The sequence below is a fragment of the Podarcis tiliguerta genome, assembly GCF_965153285.1.
Source record: "Podarcis tiliguerta genome assembly, chromosome: 8".
Classification (NCBI taxonomy): domain Eukaryota; kingdom Metazoa; phylum Chordata; class Lepidosauria; order Squamata; family Lacertidae; genus Podarcis; species Podarcis tiliguerta.
Genome location: NC_139541.1, coordinates 41,917,337 through 41,932,603, shown reverse-complemented (window position 1 = coordinate 41,932,603; position 15,267 = coordinate 41,917,337). Strand labels below are relative to the sequence as shown.

Below are 15,267 nucleotides of genomic sequence, written 5' to 3'. Positions count from 1 at the left end.
CAGTGGCTACCAGGATAGGGCCTCCTTGGTAAGAGCACCATGTTTATGGAATAGCCTCCCAAGAGAGGCTTGCCTGGCACCATCCTTATGCTCTTTTTGATGGCTGGCACATACCTCCTTATTCAGCCAGAGTTTTTAAACAACTAGTGCTTTTAATCTGAGCGTCTCAGCTTTATAGTTTATATTTCGTTGTAAATCTGCAAAAGCACATTTTTATTCTTTTTATTGTTTTGTATTGTATTTCTAATATTGTATTTTATTAATTTTTGTGAGCTGCCCACACAAATGCCAACCATCGTTGTTGTCATCATCCTAAGAACTAAGAAGGATGCTTTTTAAACCAGGTCCATCTAGCCTAGTATTATCTACTCTAATGGGCATCACCACTCCAGGTGCCTTTCACATCACATACTACCTGATGCTTTCAACTGGGGGTGTCAGGAACTGAACCCAGGCCCTTTTGCATGTGAAGCATGTACTCTGCTGATCCCTCTCCAATTTATATTTATTTGTATATTCCGCCTTTCTTCCATCACAGAACTCAAGGTGGTATACGTGGAATTTGCATGCAGTCTCCCATCCAGGCAATGACCAGACCCAGACCTGCTTGGCTTCAGCAAGGAGGCTGCATCCTGTGGTCTTATGCTTCTGTCCATCTCAGGGAGGTCCTTGCCAAAAAGCCTAGCACATTGCACTCACCAGTTTGAAGTCCTTGCAGCACAGCCTTGTGAACCACTGATTCAGTGACAGGCTAGTCACACTAACAGCCACATCTCTGCAACAGGACAAAGCAATATTACATAGAAAATGTATTCTGTCAAGTTGTACCATTGGTCCATCTAGCTCAGTATTGCCGACACTCAATGGCAGCATCTTCAGGGTTTCAGGCAGGGAAATATCCAAGCCTTACCTACAAATGCCAGTAATTGAACCAGGAATGGGACCTTCTGCATACAAAGTAGGTGCTCAACAGCTCAGTTATCCATTGGCCCCATCCACCTATCCTAATCCACTATGCACCCAACAAGAGATGTAGCTTATTCAGTTCTACAAAATAATTAGTTTAGAATTTAAACAGTTAAAATCTAGACTCTAAAAGGCACAATTCACTTGATATTTTTTTTAAAGAACTGTTTATTTTTTAAAAAACCCAATAAAGATTATTTAAAAATTGTCTAACACAGGAACTCCCCATTTGATCTAGATTCAAAAGGCCTGCCTACTTATGGAGGTCTTCAGCTACATTCTAGACAGACACACTTGGGGCCAATGCAGAGAAGATGAGGGGAATTGAAGGGAATCACACAACTGCTTCATTGAGTATCTTGAAACTCAAATGCACACAGCATTGCTCAGCCAAGCTTTGCACTGACACACAAACATGGCTTGAACTGGGAGACTGAATTCCTGAATTTCTTAGAATACTGCTGATTTCATGCTATTTTAACACTGTGTGGTATGACTGCATATCAGGTGATATTCAATGAAGTCCTACTCATTGAAATGAATGAATTTAAATTAGTCATGTTTATTACCTACAATGGGTCTAATCTGCATAGGACTAGCTTTCAATACCACCTCATGGATTTCACCCTTCTCACTCCCCACCCAATTTTTTTTTATATGGACTCACTGGCTGTGGAGGTGGTTGAAATCCAGCAGGTTGAACTCCCTGCATTCCTGGTTGTGATAAATATTATCCACATCCTTGAAAAATAAAAATAAAATACATTAGCACATTGCAGGGAGGTAAGAGACCATTTGGCAAATTCGCATAATGGCGAAGATGCTAACAGCACTACCTAGCCACCTCTAAGCAGAAGAGTTCCACTCAAGAGTAATGATGAGCTCAATATCAAAATGCTGAGCCAGACTTGGCATACCTGTGTCTTGAGAACTAGAAGAAGAAGAGTTTGGATTTGATATCCCGCCTTTCACTCCCTTTAAGGAGTCTCAAAGCGGCTAACATTCTCCTTTCCCTTCCTCCCCCACAACAAACACTCTGTGATGTGAGTGGGTCTGAGAGACTTCAAAGAAGCGTGACTGGCCCAAGGTCACCCAGCAGCTGCATGTGGAGGAGCGGAGACACGAACCCGGTTCCCCAGATTATGAGACTACCGCTCTTAACCACTACACCACACTGGCTCTACACTACAGTGGTACCTTGGTTTACGAACTTAATCGGTTCCGGAAGTCCATTCTTAAACCAAGGCGTGCTTTGCAGCGGGGGACTCAATTTACAAATGAAACGCACTCAACAGGAAGCAGAACATGTTCTGCTTCCAAGGCAAAGTTCACAAACCAAAACACCTACTTCTGAGTTTGCAGCATTCTTAATCCAAGTTCTTCATAACAAAGCTGTTCTTAAACCAAGGTACCACTGTACTTTACAAAAAAAAAATATTGTACACAGGTCATGCAGGATGGAACTGGGGGAATACGGACACAAATGAGTTGCCAAATCACCATCTGGAAAAAGTGCATGCACACATTAAACTCCTTGATGCAATGGGAGACAAGGAAACGGTGGCATTTTCTGGCCATTACTTTTTTTCTGCCACAGAGTTGTGGGTTATTCTTAAGCATGTTGTTTTGGTATGAATGACTAATTTGCGTCTTACCCACTGGATCTCCTCTTGGAAAGGGAGGCCAATGTAATCACAGAGAGCAGCGTATGTCTCTGAAAACCCACCTGTAAATGTGAGAGGATATTAGCAGTTAATGTAGCAGAACAGAATTTACAGGCTGATCCAAGTTCTAGATCCAAACTCTCCTTTGCCAGAAACTTAGTAGCTGGTCTTAGGCAAACCACTATCTCTCAAGCTCAATTAATACACACCTATCTTGCATGGGTGATAAAGAGATTTCAGAGATTACGGTATTTGAAGGCTCCAAAAATTACAAGACAGGCCATATAAAAGTGATTTTTTAAAACATATAATGCAGGAAAATCACAAAATACAGATATTCTGAGCCAAGAAGATACTTTGCCCAAATCAAATATTTGGGCCATTAGTACTATTACCCCCATTCTTCACTCCTCAACCCTGCCAACAATCCTTCTGGATACAAAAATAGAAAATACAGCTGTAAATCTATTTTTAAAAAACTATTAAGAAAAAAACTATTAAGAAAAAACTATAAAAAGGAGTACATTTGAGATAAAGTAAAGCAGTAGCGGAGAACGGATGTGAGTTGCCATCAGCTTCATTCCTCCAATTTGTAAATATCTCAACAGACCTCATTTGTTACAACAGCAAATGTAGCTACTGAAAAGTTTGGACATTTGAACTATGAGTGCTTTGACTGTATATCAATCTTGTATTTCTTACATTTTTATCCTGCCCTTTTTTTTTGAAGGAGCTCAGAGCAGGGCACATGGTTTCCCCCCTGTCAAGTTTATCCACACAATAATCCTGTGAGGTTGGTTAGGCAGCATCAGAAAGAATGAATGACCAAAAGTCGCTCAGTGAGTTTCACAGCTGAGTTGGGATTTAAACCAGGGTTTCCCCAGCCCTAATTCAACCCTCCTAACGACCACACCATGTCACAAAAAGCTGTCAATGCTAAAATTCTCTCTTCTTTACAACTATTTAAATAGCACAGGAGCCCTGCTGTCCTCCTTGGCATCTGGCCACTTGACAGCTGCACAACCATAGAAACCATCATCTCATATATACAGCTGATGCACAAAGCAGCCTACTTGCCCAGACCTTTAATGGTTTATAATGCTTAATTGGATGCTGCTGCTTAGCTTTATTGGCAATTTCATCTCCCATTTTACTGTCTGGCTGCTTCTGCTTCTAGTGTTTCATTTTTAAGATGTTGTTTAAAATTGGTTCATATTTTATCATTTTGTGAACAGCTATGAAGATAATCAATAATTGTTAAGGCAGGATATAAATATTCTATGGACCAATCCTATGAAAGGTTACTTGGAAATAACTATTGTGTTCGGTGAAGCTTACTCCCAGGTAAACCAATAGACGATTGCAGTCTTAATCAAGGGAAAGATTGACCATATGTGCACATGGGGAGATGGCTGCATAAGCATCTGCAGTCTAGGGCAAGTTCTACATAAAATGATTCCTAGAAAGTGGCAGCTACTAGCAACTCGGTGCTTCTGAAGCCAAGGTCAAAAACACACACACACCCTGCAGCCCTATTTTCCAATCTGTGCTTATGCTAAATTCATATGAATTCAAAATTGTCAGATTTTTTAAAGGTTTGAGCACTCTAAGGGAAGTAAGCTTTAGTTTTACCACCAGTTTAATAGTATGTTTAAACTTTTAAGGTAAAGGTAAAGGCACCCCTGCCCGTACGGACCAGTCTTGACACACTCTAGGGTTGTGCGCTCATCTCACTCTAGAGGCCGGGAGCCAGCGCTGTCCGCAGACACTTCCGGGTCACGTGGCCAGCGTGACGAAGCTGCTCTGGCGAACCGGCACCAGAGCAGCACACGGAAACGCCGTTTACCTTCCCGCTATAAAGCGGTCCCTATTTATCTACTTTGCACTTAAGGGTGCTTTCGAACTGCTAGGTGGGCAGGAGCTGGGACCGAACGACGGGAGCTCACTCCGCCACGGGGATTTGAACCGCTGACCATATGATCGGCAAGTCTTAGGCACTGAGGTTTTACCCACAGCACCACCCGCGTCCCCGTTTAAACTTTAGTTTAAATTGTATGTTTAGGGAAGCTTTTAATATCTGATGAATTATTGTATTTTAATGTTTTGTTGGAAGCCGCCCAAAGTGGCTGAGGAAACCCAGCCAGATGGGCGGGGTATAAATTATTATTATTATTATTATTATTATTATTATTATTATTATTAAACTAGCCTTGTATTTAAGCACTCACCTAGTTGCCACACACAACAAGAAACTGCATGCAGGTAGATAAACAAGTTCTGTGCTTCCTCTGCGCCCAATATAGGAAACAGTGGGCTGTCTGAGGAGAGATGGAGACATATGTCCCTTCCCTACGACCCCCGGTAGCACACTTTTTTTAAAAGGCTAAAAACTTTTGTAAGCATATTTTAAAGGCTAGTTTAGACTAGGGATAGGGGAGAAATTTGATTCACTTTGCAGACAAGAGCCTACCTAACTCAAACTTTCAGAAACATTAGAGAAACATAGCCATCCTTCAAAATTTGCATTCTCCAAATTTTGCAGTACACTTATCCAGCCAGGGAATGGGTAACAAAATACATATACTAGGACAAAATGTGCATATAATTGAATATGTTAATGAAGATAACATTAAATTCATTATATCAGGAGAAACTGCATAAACAAATGTGTATAATAGGAGAAATTCACACAAATGCTGGTGAATTTTTATGAGGATTAAAAAAAAATAATACTTGCAAACAGCTGTGAAAATGTGGAGAAAAATGAGAAACCAAAATTGATATATTTCCTCATCCCTAGTTTACAATTCTTACATTCTTCACAACTATAGTTTGGCTCAACAATTACTTCCAACATATTTTACTCCAATAAATTTCATATATAAAGATTACCACATGGGCCTTGATTTTCCTTTAGCAATTCTTCCAAGGAATCTGTTATCGCTTTTATTCTGTCGAGCAAGATGGGGGAGGCATTTTGGAGTAGGTTTCTTCAAAACAAAGGGAAAAACCAATTACATTTTTTTCACTGAAGCCTTAGAGGACGCACCGGTCAGGAAGTTGGACATAAACATTATTATCAGGACAGACACAGGAAGCTCCTGATTCCACCTACATACAATTAAGTCCACAGCCATCTAGTGCCTAAATCATATAACAACACTGTCCACTCATCTATCCCCCCTACCTTTCTTTTGTTTAAAAGAAACAAATAAATTGGTACTGTTGAAACATCTGGTGCTTAAGGTAATCAGCTACGCATCTCTAAACCAAAAATGCTTCTGGAAACTTCAACCAGAACAAGCGCTGATCTGTAACACCCTGTCATTCTTACAATATTGCTCTGGCACAGTCTCAGTAAATCAGTTTCCAAGTACTGCTTGCATATGTGACCATTGTACCTTCTCAGAAATAAGAATGTATTGTAGGCTTCTATTTGGTTTCAACAAAATATCATCTGTGCTCCATTCCTGCCCACCCCTTATACATTAACTGGAGTCTGCCATGGCTTTGTAAGATGAAGATGGTAGAGCACAAGCTTTGTCTGCAACCAGTCCCAGGTTCAACCCCTGGTATTTGCAGCCAGGGCCAAGAAAGACTCAAAGCTTATTATCTGGAGAGCCACTGCCTCTCAGTGGTGATAATACTAAGCTAGATATATCAATGTTGTGTAGTTATCCACAACCAAGTACTTTATTGTCCTCTCATTAGAACTGTTATCGGCTTGAGTCTTTACAAAATACGAAGCCCAAGAAGTGTTGGCTGCCCACTGCATTATCACTTCTTGCATTATCTGGGTATGAAACATGAGCTAAAAATGTGTTTTATCATAAAGCTATGGTCCCTTTCCCTAATGGGCTGTGTCAGTGAGCATCCACTATCCCTTTCAAGCGTAACAGATGCTTCAGACAAGATGCTTTTGGGAAACAGATGCTAGTATAGGATAGTGGATATAAGACTGAACTGTTAACCAATAAGTCACTTGTTCAAATCACGTAATGAGTCTATAGGAAAGCCTCAGGCATACCACTATCTCTTAAATTCTCTACTGTTTCACCCCACATCTTCATACCTGCAATGTGAAGCATAATAACACTGCCCTGATTTAAAGGGTTGTTGTGAGGCAGGGATAACCAATGTGACACCCTCCAGATGTTGTGTACTACAATTCCCATCAAACCCAGCCAGAATAGCCAAGGATGATGGAAGCTGTAGTCCAAAATATCTGGACAGTACCATGGTGGCTAGCCCTGTTGTATCTTTTATTTAAGGTAATGTACCTGATTTGAGCATGCTAATGTGCTATATAATAATAAAAACTCCAAACCCATCTAACTAGTTTGGCCTTGGTCACCAGCATTCAGCCCATATCTTCTAATGTAGGCTGGGGAACCTGTGTCCAACCAGATTTTGTTCGGCTCTAACTTCCATCAGCTCCAGCCAACATAGTTAATGGTCAGAGATGGTGAAAATGTTAGTCCAACAATATATACAGGGCCACAGGTTCCCCCACCTGTTCAAAAGTCTCCAATATATGTACAATCTTGGGCTTTGGTAAACTACATAACCCCCTTACCCAGGTGAAGAAATTGGAAAGATCTTCTTCAGAGATGTGACTACGTGGATGACCATATGCTCCAAATCATCCAATGACAAGAACTCAAATTCAAAAGAAGATTTATCTGTCTCCACGACAACCTTTAGTTAAGTAGAAGAGAAGACATAAGAGGGGAGATATTTTCTATTTACAAGTTTCAGTATTTAAACAATAGTTATTATCTCATAATACACATTATTTTAAACAAGGGTACTAAAATAATATTTGTAATGATAAATAATTTATAATAAAACATTAATACTCATTTTTTTGTCCAACATGCATGAGCTTTTTCTTCTCACTATTACTATTAAATTAAAATGAATAATTTTCTTTAGAGAAGGGAGGTATTATGAAATTATCACAAGCAAAAAAGGAGATGTAATAACCCAAATTCTCCTCTGGAAAAGAGGACGAGATACACAGAAGATGCTAATATCATAAAAGAAAATAATGGAAAGCAAGTAGAAAGGGTATATAAAAAACTCATACTTTCTATCTAAAGAAAAATCTTCCAGCAAAATGACTAAAATATTGAACATTTGTAAATATTTTCACTCCCCAGGCTCCAGATGTGTCTTTCTCCATAGAAGACTCCATAGAAGAGTTGATTTTAAAACATTTTATTCCCTGCCCACCCACTGAGATGATCTATATCCTCGGGGAACTTTTTGAAAGAGGGAGAATTACATGATGTATTATGAGAAAGTGCCTTTTGTTATATCACTGCTGAAGTTAAATAGATGTGGACCTCATCAATGTCCAAGGTCCTTTGAACTTGGAGCTTTGAACTTAAGGAAGAATATGGTGTAAGGACACTTGATAACAACTACACCTGTGCTTTAAAAACACACTCACAGAGAGACACACACAAAGGCAGAAGAACCTCAAGCACAGAACAACAAAATACCATGTAGGAAAAAAGTGTATAAAAAGAATCTGAAAGCAAAATCTGACGCAAAGTAAGCCAAATGATGCTTATGGCTCTGTAACCATGTGCCAAGCAACTCTTATTTCATAGGTCCCAAACTGTTGTCTTCGTTGGTACCACTCCGGCGGGAAGGTAAACGGCGTTTCCGTGCGCTGCTCTGGTTCGCCAGAAGCAGCTTAGTCATGCTAGCCACATGACCCAGAAGCTGTCTGCGGACAAATGCCAGCTCCCTCGGCCTATAGAGTGAGATGAGCACCGCAACCCCAGAGTCGTCTGTGACTGGACCTAACGGTCAGGGGTACCTTTACCTTAATAGGTTGCTAATACTACTAGCAAACAATTCAAATCTAGGCTAATTTCAAAGTCTAAATCAATCGTCAAACAAACCAGTTTAATATCTCCTTTTTTGATTGTTTGTAGAGTTGGGATCTAATAATTATGTTTGCCTATGTATCATCTTCTCTGTAAGAAACATTGGAAAGGTTTAGAAAATATTCCTGCTAAATTTGAGTTCTTATGGTCCCTGCAGTGAAAAATTAGACCTGCTCCATAGCCTCCAATATTTCACATGTGAAAACGAACACATAATGAACACATAAAAAGCAAAAGTTGGTGCAAAATAGGGGTAATAAATTTCCAAGAATTGTTAGCAGAAAAGAGAAAAAATTGGTTCGTGAATAGGGGGAGCCAAACTGGGATTTTAGCTGCTGAATTGCAGTTCCTAGTTTTTTTGCTTTTTGTTTTATTAAATATAATGATAAGACTATAACATGAATTATTAACATAAATAAATTAAATATAACTAGGACTTAATAGAAGCACAAAGGTGTTAATGTACTTAACACTTAAGTGCATTACAAACAATAGCAACAAGCACAGAATGAATCACTGCTGAATACAAAAATATTAGGCACAAAATAAACAATACATAATAAAAGTGAGAATAATGTGTATGGATGCATATTATCTTGAAACTTAATGCTTCAGTAGTTGATAAATCCAGTGTTCAACAAATGTGTATAGATAAGTTTTGGGGTTCATTAAATTTATAGTTTACTTTTCTCTTCAAAGAATCCTGAGGTGATTTACAACAAAGAGCAAAAATACAATAATAATAAATACATAAACATGTAAAAAATATAGTCAGAATACAAACATCTACTTGCTAGTGCTGCCCAAATGTCTACTGTCTAAGGCAGTAGTCAATATTTTCAGACACCTTTAACCCAACCATACACCTAGGGACCAATTTCTTAATTACTTGCTATATATTTGTAGGGTGGTAGATCAGTCCATGACCCAGGAGTGAGTCCTGACCCACCATTTGAAGACTCATGGTATACACTTATTTCTTCCATATTTTTATAATGGGTCAGTTGGCTCATTAAGGCATTTGTCCACACTTTATTAAACCAATCAAAAATAGAATGTGGTGTAAATTCTCTCTTTTTTCTTTTTTCAATTTGGGGAGTGCCCTTTGTTTCTTCAGCAAGCATCAGAAACGGGATTTTTTTTTTTTTTACCAAGAGAGAATGTCGTCTACTGCCCTTTAACTGCTGGACATGAGTAATTTTAATGACAACAGACTGGCTGTTTAATGTCAGAGCAATCAAAAAATTTACTGGTCCCACTTCTGTGCCTTTTACAGTGGTCTGACACACATAAATCAAGCAGCTGAAAGCTTCCCTGTCATTTTATTTCCAGTGCCAAGAAAACATCACCTTCATTTCTGTACATCAGTTTTGTTACAGAAGGTACAGAAGTAGACATAGTAAATAAAATGGAATGAAATGAAATGAAATGAAATGGCAACATTAAGGATGGTCTTGTTGGTTTAAGGACCTGATTAAAATATTTGAGACCAGTTATATACAAAATCTTGGTCTACGTGCACACGTGACAGCTTTGTAGCATTTACTGTGGGGAAAGTTTATCTGGCATCTGCCCCCAAAAAACACTAGACCCTTGCCCCATAGGGAGGGGAGGAAAAACGAGCTTAATGTCTGTATGGCACAGGGAGAGAATCACAACAGCTTGATCCCAATACATCTTGCACTCACCCGGTTATCTCCTCCTATTGTGATGATCTGCACAGCTAAGAAGCTGAAGCTAACTTGTACCTGCAGGTGGAAACATGCAAGGGTGGGTAAGTGCAGAGGGATCAGGTAGCCAATGCATTTTAAAGGGAAACCTAAAATGTACACCTGTATGTGTGTGCCCTTCATAACTGATGCACTAACAAAATTTTATTCTTCAGATATTTACCAACACAGAAAATGCTTTCATATCATCTTGTCTTGCATAAGCAGTGAGCACAGCTCTCCTGCAGGTTAAGGTCCCTTCCAACTCTACAATTCTATGAAACAATATGTGTTTTCGGAAGGGGAGAGTTGCACAATAGTTTATACTTTAGCATTTTAAACCAGAAAGTTAATATGGAACTCCCTGCCTATTGATATTAGGCAGGTGGCATTGTTATACTGTTTTCGGTACCTGTCAAAAACTGTTTCGTTTAGGCAAACCTAACATTTGTTTTTAAAATGTTTTTATTTTATCTATATTTCGATATTATTTTGTCTCCTGTTTTTAAAAGTCTTATTTTATTGCTATTTTGTCATGAATATTTTATGGAAACAGCTTAGAGATTTATTATTATTACTAAACAGTATACAAGGCCTGTGATATAAATAAGTAAGAATGTACCCCTCCCGCTTCCTCAGTCAAGAAAGACCTGAAAGCTGAGCCTCAAAAAAGAACCATAAACTGCAGTAGAATAATAATTTTAAAAAAAAAAAAAACCTGAGAAATTCCACTGGTTTGTCATTCAGTTTGTGCCTAGGGTTTGCCTGGGACTCCTGTGGTAATGAAATAGCATATTATGTAACAGTATGAGGGGATTTTTAGTTTGGGGAGAATTCCTAACTAATAAAGAAATCCTATACAATGCACAAACCAAGCCTTTAGACTACGGTGAAATGGCAAAACTGACCGGAAAGCTCAGGAACCAAGAACACAAAAACTTCAAGAAAGAATGGGAAATTTTTATTTAGGAGACCACTGTAAGCAGATAAAAACATTAGCAGGATCTTAATCTCACTTATAATGTAACAAACACTATGGACAATATGGACAAATACAAAATATAGATTATAAAATAATATGCAGTTTAAAATGTTGACAATAGGACCGATGGAGAGGATGGGGGCCGGGAAGTCTCGAGATTCAGAGAAATCTCTTTATTTGGATATGTAGTTGGTATTGTTATAAATTTATATTTGTAAAATCATATAAAAACTACTGTAAAAAAGAAAGGGGGGGGGAAATCCCACACAATGCTAGAATTACACTGTTGGGGGTGGGGAATAATATGAAGCCACCAAGGCTTCTTGGGACTCCAGAGACCAACTGAAAATGTGGTATTTTAGGAAGGAGTGCAAACCTGACTAGAATGGCTAACTGCTCTGAGAAGAGAGCCACGAGGGCCTGCTCTGGGGTTCAAGTTCATTTCATTTCATTTATACACCACCTTCCTATTTATACACATTTCATTTAATTTATACGCCACCTTCCTATATAACAACACACAAGGTTGTTTACAAGCTGAAGAAACAATCTGCAACAAAGAACAAGTTGATCCAATACAAAAAAGTCCTAAGAGAAACCATGGTCAGGGCAGGTCTTACCTTGACCGGGAGTTTCGCCAGCACCACCAGGGCTCTCCAGGGCATCAAAACCTGGATAGCAAGGCAAGGCCAGAGAGCAGAGATCAGGAGGAGGAGGAGGAGGAGGCCTAACTGCATTTCCACATACAGGGATTTATGAGAGAAAACGGTGACAACGTCTACAAGGGGCTTAAGGACTTACTCTTGCAATTTTTATCAGTAACCATGGGGGGAAGGGCATAATTTTGCCAGGAGGGCCAACTTTTGGAAAGCTGAGAGAAACTTAAGGCCTCAGTCCCCAAATAAAATATTGAATCGAAGGTGGCCACTTAAAACTGCACGATCAAGATTAAGAACAAGCACACAGAATTGCATAAAATGTACATGTGCTAATTTATAGGTACAGGTGCAAATTTTCAAAGGTTTGCTGTAATTTAAATAAGAATTGCAATATACCTCATCTGTGTTATTTTCCTAGAAAATGAGGTGCCGGAACTCACCGTGAACTCTGGTTCTCTTGTAATGGCAATGGCAGCCTACCTGAGAGGTGCTGGAGCTGAGTTCCAGCGATTTCCGGCTGAAAAAAGCCCTGCATCTCACCATGATGGGGGAAGACTGATCAGGTTCTCTGCATTCCTGATCAGCCTGCTGCTCAGGTGCCATAATTATGGATTGCCAGCTTCAAGGCACCTGCTATCTTTTCTTAGGGTTCCTCATCTCTGTATTTGGATCAGGCAATCCTTCAAATAGAGGGCTGTCCTTTGCAAAGTAGGTTGTGAAGACTTATTAAGACTATTTATAAGCTGCATTTCAAAGCAAAAGTCTCAAGGTGATTTCCAACAATATAACAACTGTGTGTGTTGTGAACCACCCTGTGATAATCATATTAAGGGTGATATACAAATTTAATAAATAAAACATTATACAGTAGATTTAAACACACAGACACACACGCATACACACCAATAACAAAATGGGGTGGTGATGGTGAGTATATGCTTTTGCTAGCCTGAGCTAATTGGAGGAAAGGAAACAAACAAACAAACAAACTGCAATTCTTTAAAGAACCTCAATTTTATTTTATTTTGGTCAGAACAGGCTGCACCTACATTACAGGATCTACTCTGCAGTATACTGCCTATCTTATATTAAATTTCTATACTTTTGTATCTGTTGTCTCCACTGTTTGTAAAGCTAACAGCAGAATCCTTAAGAATCTAAAATATTTAATTGATTTTCATATTGTTGCAATCCAACCAGGGCCCTTATGATGAAAGGTGGGCAAGAAATCTAAAGATTATGGGTTCTGCTCAGAAGTATGCTCAATTGAGTTTTAATGAACCTTACTTCCACAAGTACAAATAGGTAAGTGTGTAAGGACTGCAGACTTAGTTATGCCTTTTCTTTTTCTTGTTAGTCCAATTGCATGTTTCATAAAGGATGAGACTGCAGCTATACCTATATTTCTCCCATAATCAAATATTTTGCCATTATAAAATAAGAGTCTCTTTGCTTCTGATTGCAAAGCTTAGTTACTTAGGAATAATTTACAGTAACACTAAAATATGTGGAATGTACATCCATGTAAATATGCTTAGGATTAGCAAACTTGGTAATCATAGAATTGTAGAATTGTAGTCCAACCCCCTGCAATGCAAGAATAATGTTAACTTGCAAACATACAACTTGAGTAGATATTACAGAGGTGCAGAAGCAAGTACTCAGCAGTACCAGATTACAGTAATTAGAATGGTATACAGAATGCTACCCTAATTCATTATTTCTGTATTGATGGATATTTGTAGTTACTCTTTATCAAGAAAGATCCATATAAGTGCTGGAGCATGTTGGGATGCATGTGACCTAGGAAATCTTTACAGGCCATGACATTCAACTGCATGGTGTAGAGACCTGGGAAACATACACAAACCAACAAGAGTGGTAAAATTGAGCTATCAATACATACCAGGACAATATTTTCAACTTTGGATTTGATGTGGAGTTGAGCATCCAGCAGGATGACGTCATGTGTCCCTAATAAATTGGTGATGCTTTCTGAAAAAGAGACAAGACAGGATAAATAAATGGCCTGCAGACATGTGGCAGACTCTTTCTTTTACAGAAGCCCCTAAAAGAGGGGAGGAGATCCTTGCCACAATCTCTAAGCTGGGCTTGAGCTTTCATAAAACTTTTCTCGAGCAGAATGGGAATGTGGGAAGTCTATAGAAGACTGTATTTTTTTAATAAAAAAAATATGTGCGTGAATAAAATTAAGCCAAGTTGCCAAATTCCTGCTTAGAAACTTTGGTAATTAAGCAGTATAAAAATACATGACATTTTTATAATGCATAAATGTACATGGGTCTGGGTCACAAAATTTTGCATTCTAGCAGCATGTGTCTACTCAGAAGCAGTCCCAAGTTCAATAGGGCTTACTCCCAGATAAATGAATATAGATAGGATTGCAGTCTTAGCTGCCAAAAATGATAGCAAGGAATATGAATGTTAAGGTGAGGCTGGGCACAGAACCAGGACCAGAGGCTTTGGAGATTGGCTAAAAGTTGTGCTAAAATAAGATAGCTCACTTTCTGCCCTGGGGGGGGGGGGGGGAGTCCTCTAAAGGGCCATACGAGATACCTAAGTATTTTTTGTATTATCCTTATTGGGGGGGGGGGAATCAAATTGCACCACCAGGGCCACGTGAGGCTGATAATTGTTGGCATTGTAGCATGCCAGCAGGGGATTTCCTTCCATTAGCAGCTACAAAGGAGTGATTTCCCTTAGAAGCAGAGGGGGGAAAGGGTTACATTTACCTTCCATGCCTGCTGCAATCCTATCAGTGCCCATCTGTTTTCATTAAAAACAACCACCCATACACCTTTAATGCAAAAATGCATAATATGACAATACATTTATTTAAAAAAACACTACTTCCTCAGTTTTTATATTGGACTACAACATTTGTGGAAAGGTGACCACAGAAGCTGGAAGTCTACTTTTGTTTGACCTACTGCGTAGTTGCGTAGTTGGTATTATCATGTCTGCATTATCAGGAGTTTCTAAACTTTCTGGAGTCACCATCAGTGTATGTTAAATAGTAAAATCAGAGACGTACATAGGCTCCCTTGTGCCCTTGGCAAGGAGCTGTATCGGCACGCACACACACACATTGTCTCCTTCTACCTTGGCAATCACCAGTTCTCTCCATCTTTCTTCACAATTTTTGTGGGGGCCAACCTAACCAACGGCTAGGTAGGCACCTGAGGAAAATACATTGACTGCTGAAAAATGTAATTCTGTTGTAGCTCGTGGCAATTTTTGTTTCTAAAAGGTGAAAGATTTATATGATCTGGAGAGAAACCAGAGTATCCAATTTTTGCTTTTAAAGGCAGTGCTAACCATTGCCAGTCAAAGGGAGTTGATACACTGGGCCATTAATTAAACTCT

At 39.1% G+C, this 15,267-nt stretch overlaps 1 protein-coding gene across 4 annotated transcripts in view; it reads right to left on the bottom strand.

The window, feature by feature from the left end:
- CARMIL2 (capping protein regulator and myosin 1 linker 2) overlaps positions 1 to 15,267 on the bottom strand; it is a 69,118-nt gene that overhangs the window by 52,351 nt on the left and 1,500 nt on the right. For 2 of the 4 annotated variants that reach the window (XM_083452411.1, XM_083452410.1), the window contains exons 3-10: positions 13,787 to 13,875; positions 11,842 to 11,892; positions 10,219 to 10,278; positions 7,207 to 7,328; positions 5,523 to 5,620; positions 2,622 to 2,692; positions 1,634 to 1,707; positions 700 to 775 (exon numbers count right to left, since the gene is read on the bottom strand). In XM_083452411.1, the coding sequence (XP_083308537.1) occupies positions 700 to 775; positions 1,634 to 1,707; positions 2,622 to 2,692; positions 5,523 to 5,620; positions 7,207 to 7,328; positions 10,219 to 10,278; positions 11,842 to 11,892; positions 13,787 to 13,875 (641 nt within the window). Of the gene's footprint in view, positions 1 to 699; positions 776 to 1,633; positions 1,708 to 2,621; positions 2,693 to 5,522; positions 5,621 to 7,206; positions 7,329 to 10,218; positions 10,279 to 11,597; positions 11,819 to 11,841; positions 11,893 to 12,276; positions 12,581 to 13,786; positions 13,876 to 15,267 lie in introns of those variants that run through there. The other 2 variants (XM_083452413.1, XM_083452412.1) reach the window with 2 other exon arrangements.